This window comes from Trachymyrmex septentrionalis, unplaced genomic scaffold, assembly GCF_001594115.1.
Source record: "Trachymyrmex septentrionalis isolate Tsep2-gDNA-1 unplaced genomic scaffold, Tsep1.0 scaffold14, whole genome shotgun sequence".
Classification (NCBI taxonomy): Eukaryota; Metazoa; Arthropoda; class Insecta; order Hymenoptera; family Formicidae; genus Trachymyrmex; species Trachymyrmex septentrionalis.
The window spans coordinates 3208525-3231564 of NW_017304543.1; the positions used below are offsets into that span (position 1 = coordinate 3208525).

Genomic DNA, 23040 nt, shown 5'->3' on the forward strand with positions numbered 1-23040 from the left:
TTTGTAATTTTATATTTAAAAGAGAGTACATATCAAGAAGGTAACGATATATATACTAATCCAAAAAAAGTTCTTTGTTTTTTTTAATAAAAAAATTATTACATCCTTTTAATTAATATTAATCTGTAAAGATCACTGTAAGAAATTTGTACTTATTGTACATTTCGCAGGTTCAAAGATCTCGTGGGCGAAGAAACAGCTCGGCTCAAATCACGGATGGTACTTTCGCATCGATGACAGTGGAAACATCCAGCACTTTATTTGACAGCAGCACTCAGACTGGTGAGTGATAAAAAGGAATTTCGCTGATCGATATAATAATTATTATGTACAAAGGGGAATCGCGTATTATTATTTTTAAATCGCGACATTACAGTGAATTTCAGCGTATGCCAATGAAAATTCCATTCGTCATCTGACTTTTTTAACAGCAACAACTTTTTACGAAAGCAATTTTTTGTGAATTTTTAATATACTTAAGATATTCCGTGCATGTACTAATCTTGAAATAATAATCAATTCGGTAATCACTTGATGGTAACTAAACTACATATATGATAATAGTATTAATATAGAAACTCGAAGTATGTAGCACATTTATATTTTTATTTGTTCATATGTATAAATTTTTATGCCTGGATGTTTATACGTATAGATTTTTATGATCAGAGATTACATCATGCTGCAGTAGTACGAATCAATGACATTTCTCAACGATATTATATCTCACAATGTTCCATCATGAAAAATTTCTAGAATAAATTTTCCTTCCCATTTATCCCAGATATTTACTGTTCTATTAGATTTGATTAAAAAGTTCTTGTTTCTTCTTTTTTAAAGATCATATAATACGTTTCACATATTGAAATGTGCGTCGTAATGAACGATGTAATGAAGTAGCCTTAACGCAACACTATTGATCCGTCTCATTTAATAGAAATTTAAATTAAAACTTGAATTATGTAAGTAAATCTCCGTTACTTTTTTAATACATTTTAAAAATAACTGTCGTTCAATATTATTACAAGTGTTAATTAATATTATATTTATTCATACAAAAATGTAAGTGTTATCGAATCAAATCAATCAAAAGAATAATAAAAAAATTTTTTTTAACTATTAAAAAATTCTTAAATTTGATGATAAAAAGATATAAAATAAAATCTCTCTTTTATGAGATTTTTATGATCGGATTACGTCATGTTGCAGTAGTACAAATCAATGATACTTCTCAATGGTATTATATCTCATATAATGTTTTTATTATAAAAAATTATTTTCAATATGGTTTCAACTGTTTTTTAATGAAAAACTTAAACACGAGAGTAGTTACATAGTTTCCATTTAAACTAATTTATTTCCTATGATTAATTTTTTATCCTTTATGTCCTTTCTGTAATTATAATTCCTTATATCGTGTATTATTACATCATATACACATACACTTATAATTTCCACGTTTATTTTATTATTAATGGATATTTTTCCATTTAGATTTTATTTAATTTCATTTCTACATAAGTATAGCAATCGAGAAGGTTTTTCTCATCTCCGTACTGACTGAAACTAATATTCATTCCAATTAGAGATTCAGATAATTGTAGTAATTATTCTCATTACTTTAGATAGCCAGCAAGCCCGCACATTCGTTATCAAGCGTTCTCCATCTCGAACATTGCGCTAAATTCGCGCCTTTATTGCTGCGTCATGCGCGATCGGACGCGGGGGTCGCGAATAACCGCCGTCGCGACGCTCGAGGACGCAGGCGTCATCGTGGCCGGTTTAGTTCCTGCGGAATAACACGGGGTGCACGGCAGTCGATAGGCTGAAAAACAGAAAACTAGCCCTTGTTGTAAGACACCCCTCGGCTAAGGACGAGCGTGTGTACATTCGTTGCGGCTCCGCTTCGTGCGCGAGGTGTTCCTGTCTTTATAGAAATACACAAGAATAATCGCACTAGGATACGTCTCAGATTGAGACGAAGACATCGAAAATATTCGTCAAACTCAGGAACAAGTGTTTATTTCGCCCTATCCTGAGGATCGACGATCGAATTCGAGCGAGGAAGGATCGCTCTTGAGAAAAGGACCTTCTGCGATCGGACGATACGCTTAATCCCTCGTGTTTTAATTGAAGGTAGACGTAATAAATCCTCTTGCCCGTCTCACTTTCTTCTTTGTCTGTTTACTTGCATCGAAGGATCGATCCTGAGGCGATCAAATGAACCACGGGCTCGGTGGCGAGTCATGCTGTCAGGAGGGTGCACAGTTCTTCCTGCGGAAGGATGACACCGTCGAGTTTATCCATTAGAGCGATGAAAACACGTTGATCGTGGGTGGTGACCTTTCTTTCGATCTGCAGATCTGGATTTATCAACTGTTAGGATTTTCGTGTGTGAACAAAGGCGTTTTCTCGCGTATATATACACCGCGAACTCGTCTTATCTATCGTCTTCGCTCGCGGAGCGCAGGATCAGGTGTTTCCCGGTGACAGGACACAACCACTTGTGGCGGGGCCCGGCAAACAACACATTCGATATCGGCCCCCGACATCAAGCGAACAATTTGGAAATTGGCCAACGCGTGGCACGCGTCGTCAGGGAGACAGGGAACTAACTCATCCTATCGTCGGACGTTCTAAAAAACCCTTCTGTGACCTTCAAGGCGGCGCCGGACGTCTCCGGACGTCCTTGACATATTATGTCGATCGTTCGATAGTCGCGTGCGCGATTGGTCAGTGTGCCGATTGTGTTTTCTCTGTGTAATGCTAAATTCATTGTGAGTGATGGCGAGGAGGACTCGTCCTGGCGATCGAGGATGTTGCTTCCCTGTCATGACACTGGAGACTCTCGCAAAAGTGATCCACAGGTATGACCCAATCGTATGAACTACATTTTCAATATAAAACTTTCCATTTTCTCTTTTAACATAATGCAAGTAAAGTTATCAGGAAAACTTTATACTCTGTGTAAATTGTATATTATATCGGATATTTTGTGGAATCCGGATGTGCATCGAGTGCAAAAAATATTCGTACAGAGAACATTTTTATTAAAAAAGCTGTATTTTGTAGGAAATAAACATTAATCAACAATTTTACATGAGTACATTTTGTCCTGATATAAACAAAAGAGCTTCACGTATTCCTGATTTTAAAATCTAAATTTAAAATCTAAACTTCTTCGACTAAACTCTATGACTTTTTGTACGTTCGTAATAATACGATTTTTCATTTCTATTTATTTTTAAAGTAATATATTTTAATTATTATACATTTTTTAGGCAAAATAATTTTGAGAACTATACAATTTATTTTGCTTTTTGATTAATCAATTGCTAACTAATGTTTACTTTTTGAAAATAAAGTTTTATAAAATGTTATGTTCGATTACTTTTAAAATATTATATACGAATACTCTTTGTACTCTATTATATATTATATTCTACATAGAATATTGGATAGATAATATTTTTTCGAATAAACATTGTAGTATTCTTCGAATAATTCGTTACATATATTATACTCTCGGTTTTTTTATATTCAATTTATTTTAATGATTCCACGTCTACCAGTATCACCGATCCGTACTACTGCAACATTCGATTGTACAATACATTTTTCAAACCTTATCTAGTTTATATAATATGATGTATTTTATTATTGTAATTATTGATGCGTAATAGAAAAGTTTTCTTGTACAATATAAATTATTTCAAAATTTGTATGTATTATTAATTTAGAGTCGATTTTCTTTTAGACACAAACGCCTTTCGATATTCTTTTTTAAAATATAATTTAATATAATAATAATATATATAAATAAATCTTTAAGATAAAGTGTGTTTATTAAAATATAAATCTTACATTAAAATCATGATTGAGAAGGAGCAGTTATCTAAATATAATATTTAAATCACGAAACACAATATGAAGTTTAATATAAAACTTTTAGAAATTTGATGATCAACAGCATCACAGAGAAAAGAGTGTTATAAAAATTCGCAATATCGTACAACTCATAGTATAACATTTTCTCTTTATTTCACAAGCAATAAAGTAACTTAAAGTAAAGTAAATGATATGTGTCATGCTAAACGCTCGTGAGAAGTTAGAGCGAAGCTTATCGCGTGTCATATCGCAATTTGTAATATGTCGTGTTACACGATGCTTGAGATTAATAAGTCAATACGTGTTAATTCATAGTTAGTTGCCAATTTAGATTACGAATTCTAACGCACCATGTCCAAATGTCAAAGTTAAATCTTTGCGGATCTAACGTATATAAGTCGAAGAAGCATGACGTAGTTTACTCCGGCCTACTAAAATTTTAATACGTCGGTGTAATACGTTAATGCGTATTATACCTACATATCCATCTTAACGAATAATTAAAACCGTGAATTTCTCAAAGTACGATATTCAACCTTATATCGTCACAGCGTGTACGACGATACTTAGGAGGCAATCAATCAATCATACTCATTCATGATGCTGTCGTCTTTTTATGGATTGGTGATATGCGGACACCGCAGAGAATATAGTGTTATACGTTTACATTTTGAGCGGTAATTTGGTCGAGCTTATGATGTGTATTCGCCAAGTTAAGATGCGATATAAGAGTATCTTTCGATAATATTGGAAACGATAAATATTTTCATTGTGAATTTTACGATAGATGTAATCAGTGCGCGGAGAACCATCCCTGAGAGTGCTTTTATCGTTTAACGAGCGCATTTACTTTGTGTGTTTTGCGCATGTCGAAATTAATTAAAAATAATGCTTTCATGCATTGATATTCTGTTGCGTATTTTAATTTTTAATATTCGAGTATCGTGAGATTAAAATGTTGATTCGTTAGATTCGTAAACCGAAACGGATTCCATTCATTAATTTGATCCGTGGCTAATTTTTATTTTTACTTATTAATACGGGGTTTTTATTAATTTGAATATAATTAAAATCATGACCGATTAATTATTGAAATGTGAAATTTTTCATTGTATATATGAAGAGAGTACCTGTAGAAATATACAATATTTGCATCGGAGTTATATATGCGGAGGTAAATCATTTTTGCAAATACTCCTCGACGATCCTCCCAAGGACGATCGTTATAAGAAACTTAAAGTTAACGACTAAAAGTTGTCGTAGCATTTTTTACATCTCTTTCCAGCATATTAAAGATATGAAATGTTGATAACTTTTACTTGTATCTTGTAAGTAAGTTCGAAAAGGTATCGCGTATCATTAAATCGGGAAAAAAATTTGTGCAAGATTAAAAAATAAGTAACGCTTTCAAATAAAATTATTGCAATGTGCTGGCTTTATTAAAGAGAAAATTAATTGTTTGTTAGCAAAAATCTGTAGCGGAATGTTGAGAATCTACGGCTGTATTTGTCTGATTTACTATTCCAACAAGTACTTTCGAAACAAATAATTCGATCATATCTATTAGTGATAATTTAATTTATGAAATGTTATTAAATATTTTATTATCATTTTATATATCGAATGTATACTGAAACTATATTAAATTAGCCTTTTTCTCGTACAGGTAACATTAAGTATGCATGTTAATGCGTACATATTCGCAAGTGCGCTTTTAAATTAGCCAATTAAACGGCAGCTATCGATGATTTAATTAGAGACAATTATCGAATACGTACAAATACATAAAATGTAATAGAGTTACCACACCAACCTACGTTACTAAATTAACTCCAGTGTCCATCTGGAATATTTCCAATAACACTGAATTGAAGCAACTTGCATAACATAAATTTCAATAATAATGAATTGAGCAACTCGTATAACAAACATATTTAAAGTACAAAAAAATATTCATCGACTGCTATATAAATTGATAAGAAATAAATTATATTTGATTTTTTTAATACTAGTTATGCTGTATTTTTTTTTTTTTAAATACAACTCTTCAATATTTCATTTTCTGCTGTGTTTTGACATCTACTGATCAGAGTAGCAATTAGAACTCATTACGTTGTACCGTGTTTCGTAATATGATAATATTTATCGATCTACAGCTTATTACATTTTTCGTTATCTTTTCCCTGCATAACACCGAAGTTTTTCACCTCGGTAACTTTCTACTTTATAGTAGCTTTTAATTTTACTGCAATGCTCTTAATTATATTTCTTTTATCTTCGAGATTCGTCCAGTGTTTGCGTAATTTAGTGGTTACACATTTCAAGGCAAACCAAGAGAGTAGAAAAGGGGACTATGGACAAATTATCCGTAATTTATGCGCTACTAGCAAATGTAATTTTCCAGATCGACCTGGTCTCTTCGTCGCGCGATTCTGCGTCCATTTCGAAATTGCTTTCGTGTGTTTTCGCGTTCCCATTAAAGAAAGGTTGTTAAATAAGGTGAGAGCCCCAACTTTTACGTTGAGTATCTTCGTCCTTCGCTTCATCCTTTTATTGATGCAATTGTAGGCTTTTTTTGTCGATGCATGCAGCTTTTTTTGCTGAGGACATTTATTCTCAACAATGGAGTTAAATTGTAACGAGCAAATATTTCTTAAGACAGGATAAAGATATTGCAAAAATATCGATTATTATATAGCTTCCTTCATGAAAAGATAAATAAGATTACCTAATTACTTACATAACTGTATGGCAATGAAAAATCAGCAATTAGATGATCTGATTTTAAAGATATATAGTAGTCGAAAGTCAATTTTTAAAATTGTGTTTGCTCGTTATCTCGTTTAATTTAAGATTTTATATTTATTTAAGATTATGCAATATATAAAAAATAATACCAAAATTTTAGCAAGACATTCTTTTTTAAATCACATTTTGTTTGTAATAATATATTTAATCGTGCAATTACTTAATTTTATTTGTCCGCAAATCTCTCCGTGATTTTATTCGCTAAATCTTTTCAATTATACATTTGCAGGCACATTTTATGTTTTTATTTATTGAAATACTGTAACTATTGCTTTTTTCATATTCTTATGTCGTTCCCCTAGGATTATCCCTGCGGAGCGGATAGGTATTAAAATCTTTACCGTTCAGCCAATGGAGCTAAAGAAAAAAAGCTATTTCGGATATATAGTAGATTGTTTCATTTTCTTTGACCGCTTGTATACGTGAGATGAAATACAATATTTGTTTCATATTTCATAAGTTTGAAGCGACGAAAGCGAAGGTGACGGACGAAGCAAAACAAATTACACGCGTTTCAAATTAATGTTCTGATTATGATATAAGAAAATAGATGTAACATTGCATATAATGGCGTCATCCTAATAACAATCGCAATCAAATTTGGGCCCAAATGCATTCTCTTACTGTGCGAATATTCACTATTATATTCACGGGAATCTTATACCTTTCTTATTGAATTATTACATCATAATCCCGATGTTCTTCGCTCGTTCATCATGTAACACGATCTAATGAATTTTTAATCAAGAAATATATATTAATCGGCCGTGGCTGATGCTATTGAAAAAATTTCTCGACTCATTATACGCCAGCCATCGAAAATTCTCATGATCGTCCTTTACCCATTTGTCAACTATAAAGGACGCTTTCATCGGCGAATGCGCGTTAACAATGAAGCTGATAAATTTCTCTCAGTACGCAATGTGTCGATAAAATGATGATAATAAGGATAAGAAGCAATCTCTTTTGTAATGTCACTGTTATTGATATCCGAGTAATTGTATCTCTTGTCATAAATTTATAGACGCGAAGTTTGCAATGCGAAGGGCATTTATCACTTAAAGGAGTATTTTATATATCGGGTGTATAGTACATGGACTGTTCTAATATTCCGGTCACTCAACGCTAAAATTATCGTCATAGCTATTAGAAGCAAGGCTCATGTCGATTGTTAATAATTCATATAGTGTTTTACTTGTTTTCGTGGCTATATAATCTCCCCATAATTATACGTACGAATAATTAATTAATGGTTATGACTTCGTGCTGCCATTCTCTTATTATTAATAATAAATAAGAATGTAGTATCATGAAATATGTAGGACCGCATAGGACACGTCTATCTAATTTAAGATTTAAAAAAGAAGATTAAAGAATAACAATAAAATCGATGTTCTCGAGATGTTTATAGTGTGTTGTTGGTCGTAAATTCATTCAATCATGCGTCGATCAATCTTGGGCGTTGCTCGAACACATCACTCCCCGCATGTGCGTTTATTAAGGATTTATTCGGGCTCTAATCCGCCTTGGACTGCCTGCGCAAATTGCAAATCAATTATTCGTATTGACGCAAAGGGCGCGGCATACTCGCGGATTAAAGAGAAATTCCAATTTGGCACACACGAGCGTAAATAATCGGCATTTTATTCGCGACCGCGTGTATTGTGATTAAGATCTGCCACGCTTTTCCTCCGCAATTTATTTAAACGCAAATCCACACGGATTAATTGGGAAATTGACATATAAATGTACGACATACAAAATACAATTTCACCGTTTGCAGTTTTATGAAGCGTATAAAAATTCTTTCTCTGGAATGTCCTTCCTAAAATTCCAATTTTCGGAACCCGAAACTTTATACGGTCATAAACCTGCACGAAGTTTTCTCCTGGCACAAGAGCTATTCTCGAAGTACGGATGGACCTGTGCATTTTTATTAGTTTGAGAGAATATAGTGTTAAAGAAAAAACGAAAAAAAAAAAAAAACGTAAATGAGCGTTTTATCTACAATATGTGCAAACTGGAGAAGAATCCCGAGTGCAATAATTACACGGGATGTAATTATTATTTCCATCGGTGGTAATCGCCAGCGAGAACTCTCGGGAATTTCATTGGTTTCGATAAATTCTGCCGAGGTCGCGCTCTCCGGTCATCAATTCCCAACGACAAGACTGCGTTCACTGCTAAGGCTGAATTTACGCGGTTTGCTCTTGGTGATCCTCTCGGGTAAATCGTCCCAAGTGAATGAATCGGAAGTGAACTATCGACAAGCTCAAGTTCACTCAAAGCCCTTCATCTTTGATCGTTTGTAATTCATAAGTTATTGGCGCCCTTTTAGGGACAATCGACTCTATATTAATAGAAATATCTGTCATTAAAATTAATTTTGAAAATATTAACATATGTATTTGTACATTTCAATTATAAATCATCTGATCGTAAGAATTTTCATGATTTTTGCTTCGTCGAGCTGATAGTAATTTTCCATGAGAATCTCATTTCTTAGCATGAAGAATTACCTTTGTCGAAACACTAGGTAACATTTATTTTTCGTTTATTTGCAATGATTTGAATCGAGAATATGCTGTGTAAACTCATCTTAATGCGCACCATATACGACAGGTTTCCACATCCTTCGTATTGGAAAACTCTATAAATGATTCAATATCAATATCATATCGCCATATGGTTCGGACTTAATCGGGAAAATTTGGTTTATATTGTTTGAAAGTTTGCGTTGTGCTCTGCTCCTAAATTAATATCATCTTTCACTAATTTCCCTCTCTATGATTTTGAATTGAAACGATATTTATTACTGTTTGCACACGTTTCATATCTGTTCTAAAAAATAATATGATAATAATTTTAAGTCAAAAATATATGAGCTAAAGAAAATTTTATTTTTATAATACGTATTTATTTACATGAAACGCAATACGCAAAATATGTATGTTTTAGGTTCCATACAGAGCCTCTCTAAATTTTGATTGTTCATACGACTTATAAGTGGAGCATAATATTTACCTTGACATTTTTACTAGGCAAAGATCGATTCCTAATTGATCATACAATCTATGAATAAAAAGAAACACACAGAAAATCTGATACATTCTATATATTTGATTCTAATTGAATTTCCTGGATAGCTAAAGGTTAAAGGATGTTAACTGCGGTTATAAATAGTTCTCATTAATTATTGTGACTAAATGCTATTATTATAAAATGTTGAATACGTACATGATAATATAGGAACGATGAGCACAATTGCTCGAAAAATAATTAGTTCTGCCTTCAGTTTTACTGGCGAGAATTTTCCCTCATTTTAATTTAATAAATATAATAATTATTAATAATAAGTTAATTTTAGGTAACGCTAAAAGAATATTTCGCTCTTCTGGATTTCACAGTGAATGTCATTGTATTTATAGGCGTCATCTTTTCTGGAACTATCAGATACAATTGCATTACGTATACGGCACGTGCGTATAATTGCGCCTTAGGTGAATTAAGCGAGTCGCTTCCGCTGAAACTCGCTTTTAGAGTTTACGTCAAATCCGGCTTTCTTGTAGCATAAGATATGACAAGTTTTATTTTCTCATTAATCACGACCGAGCTCAGACTCTGTAAATTAACGACGACGGATAAACGATCTGATCCAAGCACGTAATAAAGACGAGGGTCAAAGCGTCAATAAAAGCTGTGGAGACAATGTTCGTCTGTGATATTACGTGGTCGGGTTTTTCATCTTTTTCTTAAGAATAAACGCTCGCAAATTTTATTTGCAGTGGATGCTTTACAAAGAACGCTGTATGACCGCGAGATTGCATTTATCAGCAAAAACAGGAGTAACAGGACAACAACGAAGAAATTAATTAATTAGAAGTAGCGAGAGAGATGTAATCTAATGCACTTCCACTGGTAGTTGTAAGCTAACATAGAAGACTGTCCCAACAAAAGTCCATCATAAAGGAATTAGAATGAGATTATAATAAAATTTCGACTTAAAAATGCAATGAATGTTTCCTCAAAAAATTGTAGTTTCTTTTTTAATTGCAGAAACGTAAACCCTTAAATCTTCGTTAATTTCTTTGAAATTCCGGACTATCTTGTTGCAAAACGTATATTTATATTAAATCAAATTAAATTATTTTTGTTTCCAAGGTATTCTTGACTTTCTCATATCTTCATTCTCATGTGAAGAAAAATATGTTGCAGCTACCTATTTCATTATGAATAAAAAGAACCACGGAATCAAATGAGTAAAAAATGTTTTATGCAGGAGTAAAAGTTTTACTCTGATGTCTGAAATTCATTTTTTATTCTGCATATTTTTTAAGTGTAATTAAAAAAAAATTAAACAGAAATGAAGCACGCGCTGTCTAAAAGCAAGGGCCTTTGATTGTATGGAACGAGTCCGAAAATTCGAAGCGTCGACCTGGTAGATCGAGTCCGCCGTTAACATGTTAAAGTATTGATAAAGGCTGCTTCAATATCAGTCCGTTCGTGCGTGCACACTATTAATTTCCTTCGCTACTAAAACCTGCCTGGAATAACAAACACGCAATTCCAAAGTAATATTTTTGAATATACTTCCGGCACAATAGCTACACTGAAGCTCTGTTTTATTCGCTCCTTTAACATTTTTATTTACTTTGCTTAATAAGGCTTGCTTTTCAACTTTCAGACATCTCGTTATCGCGATTGGAAATAGAAGGAGAGATATTACAATTTTTTTTCTTGCAAAGTGTTGATTACACGTTCCATGTTACTTGACATTTCCTGATACCCTATTTTGTCGTGTAATGGATGTATAAATATATATAAGAACAAGGTTATCTTGAATATAATCATCATGGGAGTAAAAAAAAAAACCGGCAAGTGTAGAGCGACTCCTTCGTCGCTTTCTACTTTTTCCGAATCTTTGCTTCAAATAGTGATAAAGTGCATGTTTTATCTCGGTGGTAGGCACTCGTTAGAATTTGACCTAGCTCTTGCATATTTTAGACGAGATTTGCATCGCGCCGCAAGATAAAAAAACGAAACCTAAAGAGGTATGTATACACCACGCTACCGTGACGAGGGGGGGGGGGGTGTTGAAATATATATCGTCACATGTAAACTACGGATTAATCGACATTTCCCGCAGTTTCGTTTTGCGCCGGTACGCGATTTTATTTCGTCGATCCGCGTTACGATGCGGGCATGTTTGCTCCGCGTTTTTTTTTTTGCGAATTTATTCCATCGCGTTATCCTTTAAAATTTTCAATTTTTACTTTCGCCAAAAATCATGCGGGATGTGAAATACTTTTCAGTGATATTTGTATACTAAAGAATATGTTAAAAATTTTCGATAATTGATAAGCTATGCTAAATTTTATTTATAATAAAAAGATCGTGCAAAGTATATATAGGATTTATTTTGATTCCTTAAACGTATCGGAAAAAAAGAGAAAAGTTTAAAATCTAATATACTTTACATAAGGCTTGCATGTAAAGTATATTAGATAATAGCGTAAACCGAGGGTGAAAAGAATATAATGCGTTGGTTCAAGCGAAATACCATCCAACGTAATCTTATATCACGTACCACAGTTGGGACACGAATAATTTCGCTCGTCATCTAGATATTTTGCACGAAATATATTGCGGTCCGTGAAAACTTGTAACGAGATTGCCGCAACGTAGCTACTTAATATTTCAAATTCATCGGCATCTTTTAAATTTCTCTTAACAGTATGTAAATATTAATAACATTCGTTAAAATTCGTAATAAAATACGTTCGAAATAATGTCGATTTTGTAAATTTATTTTGTTAAAAACATCCGGTGCAACTGTTTACGTATTTAATTTTATATGCCTTTTTTGCGTTATCTCAATTGAAAAATAAAGTTAAAAGAAATAAAAAATTGGGCTATAAGATTATGTCGCAGTTAAAATATATTTGTAAATGAAAATAATTCATTCGAAAACATTTCCACTATAATTATGTTTACTGAAATAGTAATATTTCACAAATTTAAGAAGCAAGCATTTTTCGTTACTTATTTGATGTGATATCATATTATATTTATAGAATATCATTATGTCATATTACATTTCGAATTGTGTATTTCAATTAAAATTACATAAAATACGATTTTTCATACATGTGAATTTAATTTAAAATAAATATCTTGTGTTATAGAAGCCATTACAATTTTAACTCAACAAAATTCAATTACGAGTTCCGTTTCTATTCAAGATATACATCGTCGTTGTTAAAACGTAATAATAATCACATTATATATAACTTTCTAACAACCCAAGTTAAACAACGAGATTCAAGTTGACGTATCTATGCTTTATATGCAGGAAAGGATGTTGCCAAGTGTACAGCATTCTCTGACTTTCTACTATTACTTCTGAATTGATATAAATGAGTCTGAAGAAGTGATTCTTTAAGCAACTTTGAATAATTTTGAATAAAATTATTACATATACATATATGAATATTTACATCAACTCTTCAGCGTGGACTCTTCGAGAAATCATTCTGCGTCTACTTTTGTTAATTAACATTTATAAATTAATTATCTAATTACAAATTATAAATATTTTATTTTGTAAAAAATTTATTTTAGAGTAATGATATTCAATTTTTTTTTAATTTTTAAATCACTCCTCCACATTTCATCATATTTCTCTTTTATCACGCTATAAGATCACGTCCTTAGCGTTTTGCCAAGTATAGAACTAAGAATGGGAGCCACGTTACTAAATACGATATTTTTAACAACCCCCATTAATTCTGCAGTCACGGAATAGAGCATGCATGTATGAGCCTTCATTGACAGAATGTGCGTGCGTGCATGCGTGCAATTAGTACATATCACAGCGGTCACGAACGTCGCGCCGTCCTCCTTCCTGACGTGACGCCGCGCCGTGACGCCTACTTTCCTCTCGATATCAAAATTCCATGCCTGGCATGCGCTGGAATTCTTTACGGCCTCCGGTGTGCCGTGGTGTGGCGTGGTATGGTGTCACGAGAGCGTCGACCACACCCCAGCTTAGCTCAACACGACCTCGCGGAAGAGAGTGGTTAAGTAAGGACACAAGAACGAGAAGGGGGAAGGGGAGAGTATCGGGAAACAGGCGGAGGTAGAAAAATAGTGTAAATGGAACAGGATGATGCGCAAGTTCTCCTGAACAACCAGGAGAGATGTTAATGGCGATAATGAGAAAGAGGATATTACGCGATGCGTGGTAGATGCTTGTAGAATAATAAATGTGAAAGCGAGGAAAAAATACGTGTGAATATAGAGAGAAACGTTTCAATTATTACAAAAATGATTTATTTAAGATAAATATTTATGATTTCTTTAGTATAAATATGAATAAGAGATCCTCAAGACAGTCTGGTTATGTAATGTAGTCTTTTCACGAGACAAATATAGTGGCAATTGCTGTTTATTGCTAAGTATTGCAGAAGATGGACCATAAAACTTATGGAAGCCTATATAGTCTGTAATATAGAGTCAAATATTGCTTGCATATTTCTTGTGTGATTAGACTCTTGAGAGGCTCTTTAGATATAAAGAGAGAGTTTTTGACAGATACAGGGATTTATCTTGTGACAGACAAAATTTGAATATCTATTATAAAAGATAATTCATTTTAATTATAATTAAAATCCTTTTATTTTATAATTTTAATAATTAAAAGATTTTATTGTTTTTTTCTTATTTCGACATTTATCGCTGCAAGCATTTACCTGTATATCGTATTATTATGCGTCGTCCTTTAGAAACTATTCTATTTCTGCGCTTATTGTTTCAAGAACCGTCGCCATTGTACGACAACAACCACTACCACGAGGAGTGCCTAAAATGTAACAGCTGCGGCCTGAATCTCACGGGACCCAATCAAAAGCGGGCGAGACGGTGAGTAAGATAGAATCGCGTTCTCGGTGCGGTTTACGCTTCCGGTGAACTCGTAAAACGATATTATCCTTAATTAGTATTGTCGTAAGCCGTACCACATTAGCGTGAAGCACGCCTCTTGTCCTTTTATTTTCATACTCGTTTTATGGCATTCCCATTTCATCGAGGCTCTTAACGTGACTGTAAAGATTTCATTTGGTAATCCAATACCGTTTTCGAAACTATCTAGGAAGAATGTGTCTCTCGAAAATCTGGAGAAACACTCTTTTTTTTTTGGATTTTCAAAAGGTTTCAATTTTGCATTGTTTATAATGTTTGACTTTGCATGTAACTCCATGGTTTTATATTTCACAATATGCAGAAAGGTCATGTATGCTCCGGAAATTGCCAAAAAAAAAAAAAAACTGCTTAGTCACAAATTACAATTTTCATCATTCGGGTTATCATTTATTATTTGGTTCGTTCATTTATTATTTTTTATTACCTCCGGCCTGATTTCACGCAATCTGCATTCAGTCGCGTACAAAATGGACGCTCGGTGAATGAACGCTTTACATTTTGTATTTAAAAGTGTTATTATACAGGATAACTGTAAATCATGCAGTCAAGCGAGCAGTTTTATTGTTGACTGCGGTATAATATTGGCAATGCGAAATGTTGCGCGCGAAAATAATTTTTGTTTGCAATTTAACACCGTTTGTCGGAGAGGAATATAAATAACTATACGACATCCAACAGTATTATATCCATGTTATTTGCTTCATGCTATCACTCTTTCGACTTCTTTTACATATTTTAAAAATTATTATCTTACGATACAAGATCCTTGACACAGGCGATCCCATGATGCTGAATTCTCAAGATATTTCTGTCGGAAGACAGAAGAGGAGAGATTGAGTAGCGAGTATGCGAGATATACATAACGAAATAGAACACGAAATGCTATTTGATCTGTATCTCACAGACGCACAAAGCAACAACAATTGATAAATAAATATAAAAATTTGATCTATTTTTTTTTTGGAGTAAAAAGCATGGCTCTATTTATTATTAACAATTTGTACGTCACCTTATCATATAAATGTAATACGGCAAATATTTTTTCCATCGTTTATAAAACGCATTTCTTCCATCTTTTAAAATGTATTATATAACTCTGTGACCAATTTGCGGGGTAAGTCCGCAGATGAAATAAAGTAGGAGAACTGTAACAACGTGGATATCCTTTATATAGCGCGAGAGAAACTCAGTCAGCCGAGGAGCCAATCGCGAAGCTGCGCTTTTGTAACGCATCGCCATGCAAACAGAGATTCCGTTCACGATTTAACACTTTGTTCGCAGGGGCGAGAAAGACGTCAATAGATCGCGACAGTAGGAAGGCGCTTTTTTCGCCGTCCATGCATCACGTCGTCGTCCAACTTTTACTATACTCTCCCGACGGGCGTAGAAATTCCGCGTCCGATTAACACGGCGGGACAAAACGCGAAATCAAGCGTCCGTCCCAGTGAATTCGGTCTCCAATTAATTTGATCGGACGATTGAAGTCCAACGAAATTGCGACATGCTCTTCATGAAAAAAATCATCCCAGTTTTATCAAGAGTCACGCGAAAGCTGTTCGACCGGTTGGAATACCGTCTCCGCGCGAATATCGCGCTTTCGCACCCCCGTACATTCGATCGAATTTACATGGCCGATCAGATTCGATCCCGAAAAGAATACCCGGCCATCTATTGCGTTTCCCATTCGAGAACATTTACATCACATATGTGGGGATCATTGCGAGGCTCAGTCAATCGGAAAGCCATCCCCGTCGCGCCGTTCGATCGCGAGTCACGTGGAGTTGAATCGACGATTTTAACGTAGTCTCCCGTGGATAAAAGGACGAATAATATATCTTCTATATCGGGTCGCCGATTCAGAAGCCCATTTGCGATTCAACGAACGTTACGACGGGCGTTATCGTCGAGCTGCCACGTTGAAAACGCCACGTCACAGTGCGTCATAATGTCATCCCTCGACAAGCTTTCTCCGCGGAGAGCGATTATCGAAAAATATTTTTATTATTCCATCGCGCGAACCGACGGCAGGCTGTGGAAATAACGTGCGGAATCCTGTCAGATGCAGGCCGAATTGGAATGGACGTTTTAATGTAACGTTATGCGATTACCAGCCGTTTTACAACCTTTACGCAAGTCGCTAATGCATCACTATTATGAGGCTACCGCTTATCGCACAGGTAATATAAATAGAAATGTCATATGCTTAATTCCTAAGCTTAGGAAATAATATTTTTTTTATGATTTATGTCCGTGGCAGTCGATCACTCTTATATCTGTATGGAGCACAACTCGCAAAATATCAATGAATATTGACAAATATTACAAATATAGTTGAGAGTATTAATGCTCTCCGGAATTTAATAAAATTACAAAGAGATTAACGTGTTTTTGTATGGATCATCACAGTTTCTACCGAAACTCAGTATAGTTGATAATTTTAATTGGCATCGCGTAAATCCATGCGATAAAAACGTGCGATAAAAGAGATAAGGGAGCAATGTGTTCCAATAACAGCCACCGTCGGGACGCAACAACGGATTCACGTTTATCAAGCGATCTGAACTCTCTCTCTCTCTCTCTCTCTCTCTCTCTCTCTCTCTCATGAAACTTCGTTTCTCTTGATTGTTTTCATCCATGATAAGATTCATTTAAGTTCGAGAGAGTTTCATCACGTTGAAATGAAAAGCGTCAGTCGGAGATTTTTTTTCTATCTTTAATCAAATGTTCTTCTAACAGAATCAGATCCGTCCACTTAATTACTTTTTTTTATAATCAACCCGCTGAGTTTTTATTTCAAATTGATTTGTTTTTCATTTTTACGACAATTCATTTTTACGACAAATTTAATACCAAAAGATATTACACAATAAGAGAAAATATTATTACTATTCATTGCCGTTAGCTGTTCACTTTCATGTTGCAAATGCTGCTCTTATAAACACCTCTTTATTATTCTTGGATGAAAAGCGGTAAAGTATCGCTCGTTTTCAACGAACAATTCTGAGAGTTGTTCTTGTATTTCAGATTCAAGAACCAGATACTTTGCGATCTGCACTTTGCCGACGTGGCGCTGATGGAGTGCTCGGACTTCATGCAGCAGTTGCGCAGCTTCAAACCACAAAGTTTAGGCTGTGCAGTTGCGAGAAGAAAGTCCTCGACCACCCTGATCTTCCCGTTACCACCTCAGGCGTGCTCTGGTAAGTGCTTCCGTCATCGCTATCGAGATCGCCCATTCTTCCTATCTCTTATCGTCGGGCTTTTGCATTTTTGTGAACGAGCCCAGTGCCACCGACTTTTGGAAGAGTGCATATGTATGAGATGAAGCTACAGGTGGTTCCGCCTGTCTTGGATTACTCACGATTATATGAGCGAAGTTACTTCGTCACGCCGGATTCGAATAGTAGAATGTAAGTGTTCGGTAACGGGTAAACGGGAGTCACCAAATATTCATGAAAGAAGAAATAATAATCGTCGCGTTTCTTCAGTTCAATGTATTGAAATGAATGGATGATCGTGTGTACTAGATAATTTCAAAGCGAAATAGATTGTAAGCGTTAATAATCTTCAGGTTAATAAATATTAAATAAAGGCTATAAATAAATGAGTAAAATTATAAATAAATAAATAATATTTAATTAGCCTATAATTAGTCCTAAATATAGCCTAAGTATAGCCTGAATATAGCCTAATATAGCCTAATATAGCCTATATTTATAGCCTAATTATAAGCTAATTATTAAGCTATTTATTAGCACTCTTATAAATATTATATAATTTTGTCTTGTCAAGTTATCTGCGGGCCATACTTACGTGATACGAAAGTTTTCTCGACTCAAAGAATTACAGGATACAAATTTCGAGGTTATTACAAGATCTTGCTTCAAGACTCGACTATTGAACCGTAAAAAATATCTCGAGATAAACTTCATTTGAGTTTCTCACTTGAATCGCAATTACAAATCGACTCTCAAGATTCGTCTATTCACTGTACCATGACTTAAGATTAGTTTCAACTGAGTTTCTCAGCAGAAACACGACTATAAATGCCTTAAACATGCCAGTTGCTATCCTGAAATGCAATTTTTAAATTATAAAGGCAAAGAGTATAATAACATCTATAAACATTATTATTAGCATAAAATCTTTATCGATAAAAATGGCAATATTTATTTATCTTGTATTAAGGGCAACTCCGGCAAATACGCCATAGAAGTTAAAAAAAATAGAAAGAGTGGGAATAATATTCCTGCAACTACTCTGTTAATGCCTTTATGTTATACACGTATTGTGTTATGATTTCAGCTTCTTATTGTTAATATTAATGAAATTATTGTGAGTTGAGTCGATATTTGTCATTGTATAATATATAAGTAACGCCATCATATATTATAATCTACATAAAATGATTATCGTAGGACGCGTAAAAAACTCATTGTTAGTGGTTATTTCGTGATACATAAGTGTAGAGGAATAGTAAAGCATGTTGTACAGTAAAATACAAGTGCTTTGCTCTTGTATTCTCTATTTATTCTTTTTTTTTTGTTGTTGTCTTGTATATCCCATCTGTTTGGGATATACAGCATTTGTAGCGGGCGGGATTTATGCCCAAAGCAAAAGTGCGCAGATTGGATTCAGTGGACTAAATGTAATAAACGCATTACATGAAATATATCTCACGTAATGACCTAATATATATATAGGAAGATTGTAATTATTATCTATTACTTCGTATACATATTTATCATTCTTATTCCTTAATAAAACTTTGTAAACATATTTTATAAGTTATTGTGTCATTTTACGTCTTATTTGTAAGCATTATTTGTAAATTTTTCATGAACCGTACATACCCCTACGAGTACCCACCCCTGTGGGATATACAGCAAAAGGGTTTCAAAAAGTTCTTTTTTTAATACGAAAAATAAGTATTTCGGATTTAATAATATTTTTTTTTTTATAGAGTAGTAAACAGTACAAAGTTTTTACTGATATAATTCGTTTACTTTAAAAATAGTAAATAATACTTAATAAATTAAGTTTTTGTTAGATACAGCGTATATACATATACCGGAGTTGCCCTATATGTATATTAATATTTTGCATTGTATAGTACATAGATATATATTAGTTAATATTTACTTAAAACACTTAAGGCGTTATCCATTCCTTTGATACGGTCCTTTTGTTTGTCGAATTGAGGGAATTCCGCGATCCCCAAAGGAGGTGGGAACCAGCGGCGTGTCCAAATTCGGGTTTCCAGTGAGATACGGATGGCTATTATATGCGAACAAAGAGCCCGGCAATTAGGTCGATTTGCAGCAGCGGAGCTACGATGAAGAGGAGGGCACCGCGGGCGGCTCACTCTAAGTTCGAATACCAAGCCCTGTTTGCAAACAGCTTGGTGTTCTACCTTACAGTGAATCGACTGCGGTATCGTCGACAGCCGCGCGTCGGAAGAAGGAACAGCGGACCGAAAGGAAGATTGATAAAACGAGGCAGCAGAGAACAGGGGGGAAGGGGGGGCGAAGAGGAAACATATTACCGGAGATACGTACTTAAGTGGATGTGAGTCCGGCGTCATGGAACGAAAATCTCTTCAAGATTCTCCACATCTCTCTCTCTCTCTCTAAGTTCCGCCTTACGGTCGATTCGTCCTCGAGGCGCTATTTTGTCGGATCGGATTCCTCTTTTAATGATTTTCAGACAGAGTGTTTGTCTTTGGATACTATTTATTCTATCTGTTTTTCTCATTCTTTATATCTTTCTTTTCTCTACTCGTTTTTCTTTGTTTCACTAATTTTAAACCCACCCCTTTTCGCCTCGAGAATGATTCGACCGATCCTTTTCGTATCTGCGAAGAACAAGACACCATCGGCGCCAGCAATTTACTCCGCCGAGAAGAGAGCTAGTCAAACGGGTTTAATTCACGTTAATCTCGCTTTGAGCGAAATTGCCCAATCGACGTCCGCGCGCTTCATGATGAAAACGTTGAGGATTATTACATTTACGTACAACGTGTACAACGACAATGTAATAACTTTTACTACGATATTACTCTGTGATTACATTCTTTAATGATTTCTCGCTTGATCTACAAAACTTCCACTTTACAAAGGCACAATCGAAATAGCTCACAGAATTCCGGCAAGTACGGCTTATCATATAAAGTTGTTGTACTCATTTTAACAATTTATTCCTATTTTTTCACTCGTATTTCTTTTTCTAGATACTTACTCATCAATGCTCATTCTAAAAAAATAATAACACTCGTGATAAGTAAATTAGAATTCGATACAAGTTGAAAATAAATTTCCCCGTATAGACGAGTTCTGTCAAGAGTTCCCGCACAACCTGATACCAACACCCGGCTACTGGATCGAATGCTCGCGACAACAGATCACGTCGGACACAATCTGGGACGAAAGTGAGAGCGAACACGAGGCTACCGATCCGGAACAGGCGGAAGGACAGAGCGCGGAGGATCGTTCGTCGATATTGAAACGGCAAGATAAGACTTCTTGTTTGTTCGAAGCGGAAAATGAAGGTGATACGGATGATCCGCCTCGGAAGAAGACTACCATCGAGGAGCAATGGGAAAAGAATCAGGGTTTCGAGCTCACCTCCGTCGAACAGGAGACCTATGAGAAATATTTCTATGGCTCGGAACATTGGAACTACTTTACAAACGATGAAGATCTGGGACCGGTGATACTCAGCATTAAGCAAGAGACGCTTAACAACCGTGACCAATTCAGGATTTTAGTCAGAGCCATTAGTTACACGGTCCATGGCCTTATCCCTGCCAGTTGCGTCTTCGCCGACCGGTAATTCCTGATTCACATTTTACTCTCGCATATTTATGTCGTATTCAGAAATTTTTCTAAAAAATTAATTTATTCGTTAATAAGAGCAGACATTATTATTATATCAAGTAGTAATTTATCTAGTTTTAAATAAATATTTTAGTTGCTCCTAGAATAATAAAAGTTGTGCGGTTTGCGAGTTATCTCTGTGTTTTGATACATCATTAAACGCCAACGTTTCGCGAAACTTGCATTTCACGAAACGTTGGCATTTAATGATGTATCAAGACACGGAGATAGCCCGTAACCGCGCACCTCTACAAAGAAAATACTCCTGAAACCCTCCAAAATATAATGAAAATTGTAGTAAAATTATATATATATGTAAAATGGAAATTTTAAACTAGAATTGTACTAGAAATTTATTCTAGCAGTTGAACACCAACAAATTGAAATTGTTGATTAAATGCATGTTACAATCAATATCCCTTCGAAGATACATGATAGATTTTTTTGGCAGATATAATCGAGAAGAAGTGGTACGAAGTCTCGGTAAGGAGGTGAACATCAATCCACCGTTAACCCTGGGCCAATTACCAGATACGCCCGAGGAACTTCTGAAGCTCGATCAAGTTTTTATCAAGTCCGAGCTGAAGGTGGGGATGATTTATGTTCAGGAAGGTCAATATAACGAGGAGGAGATACTCGATAACAACGATAATTCGCTGCTCTTCGAGGAATTCCTGCAGATTCTCGGGGACAAGATTAGGTTGAAGGGATTCGACAAGTACAAAGGCGGTCTCGACACCGTACACGATTTGACGGGCCTATATTCTGTCTACACCAACTGGAGGGGCATCGAGATAATGTTCCACGTATCCACCTTATTGCCTTACGAGAAACACGATCCTCAAAAAGTAAGTTATTTATTGCACTGCTATTTGTACTTTTCTTGAATTTTCTCGTTAACGTGACAGATAAATTTTAGATAGAAATGCCAAGAATTTAATTAAAAATCTTTACTCTTTGTTCGTGCAGCTTCAAAGAAAAAGGCACATTGGCAATGATATAGTGTGTGTCGTATTTTTGGAAGCCGACAACACGAGCTTCAGTCCAGCTTGCATCAAGTCGCACTTTTTGCACACATTTATCTTGGTGCGAGTGAGTCCACGGATAAAGCGAAAAATCACGAGATACGAGGTATCCGTAGTTACAAGGGATGAAGTTGGGGCCTACAAACCGTATCTATGGGAGCAAAGTGTCTTTGAAAAAGGTATTATTACATTTTCATATAAAAACTGACGTGATTAAAAGAAATTATTTTTTTATTTAGAAAAACAGAATTTATATATGAAAAGTTATCGCATCGCATGGAAAGTTTACGTTTATGTTTTTTTTTCCTATCATAACGCAAATATTTTATTTAACGTTTAATCGTTGGCATTACGTATGCATTAAATGATAATATAAATATGTAGTCGCAATAGATATTGATAAATATATAATAATGCAAAATTTGCATAATAATATAATCTTCATTATAAATCTACATATACATGAT

General features: G+C 34.6%; 1 protein-coding gene across 1 annotated transcript in view; it reads left to right on the forward strand.

Moving 5' to 3' along the window:
* Positions 1-23040, forward strand: part of LOC108745587 — a 130857-nt gene that overhangs the window by 102998 nt on the left and 4819 nt on the right. The window contains exons 9-14 of the mRNA XM_018481817.1: positions 171-282; positions 14514-14616; positions 17701-17873; positions 20999-21500; positions 22000-22396; positions 22518-22752. Coding sequence (XP_018337319.1) covers positions 171-282; positions 14514-14616; positions 17701-17873; positions 20999-21500; positions 22000-22396; positions 22518-22752 — 1522 coding nt within the window. The remainder of the gene's footprint in view (positions 1-170; positions 283-14513; positions 14617-17700; positions 17874-20998; positions 21501-21999; positions 22397-22517; positions 22753-23040) is intronic.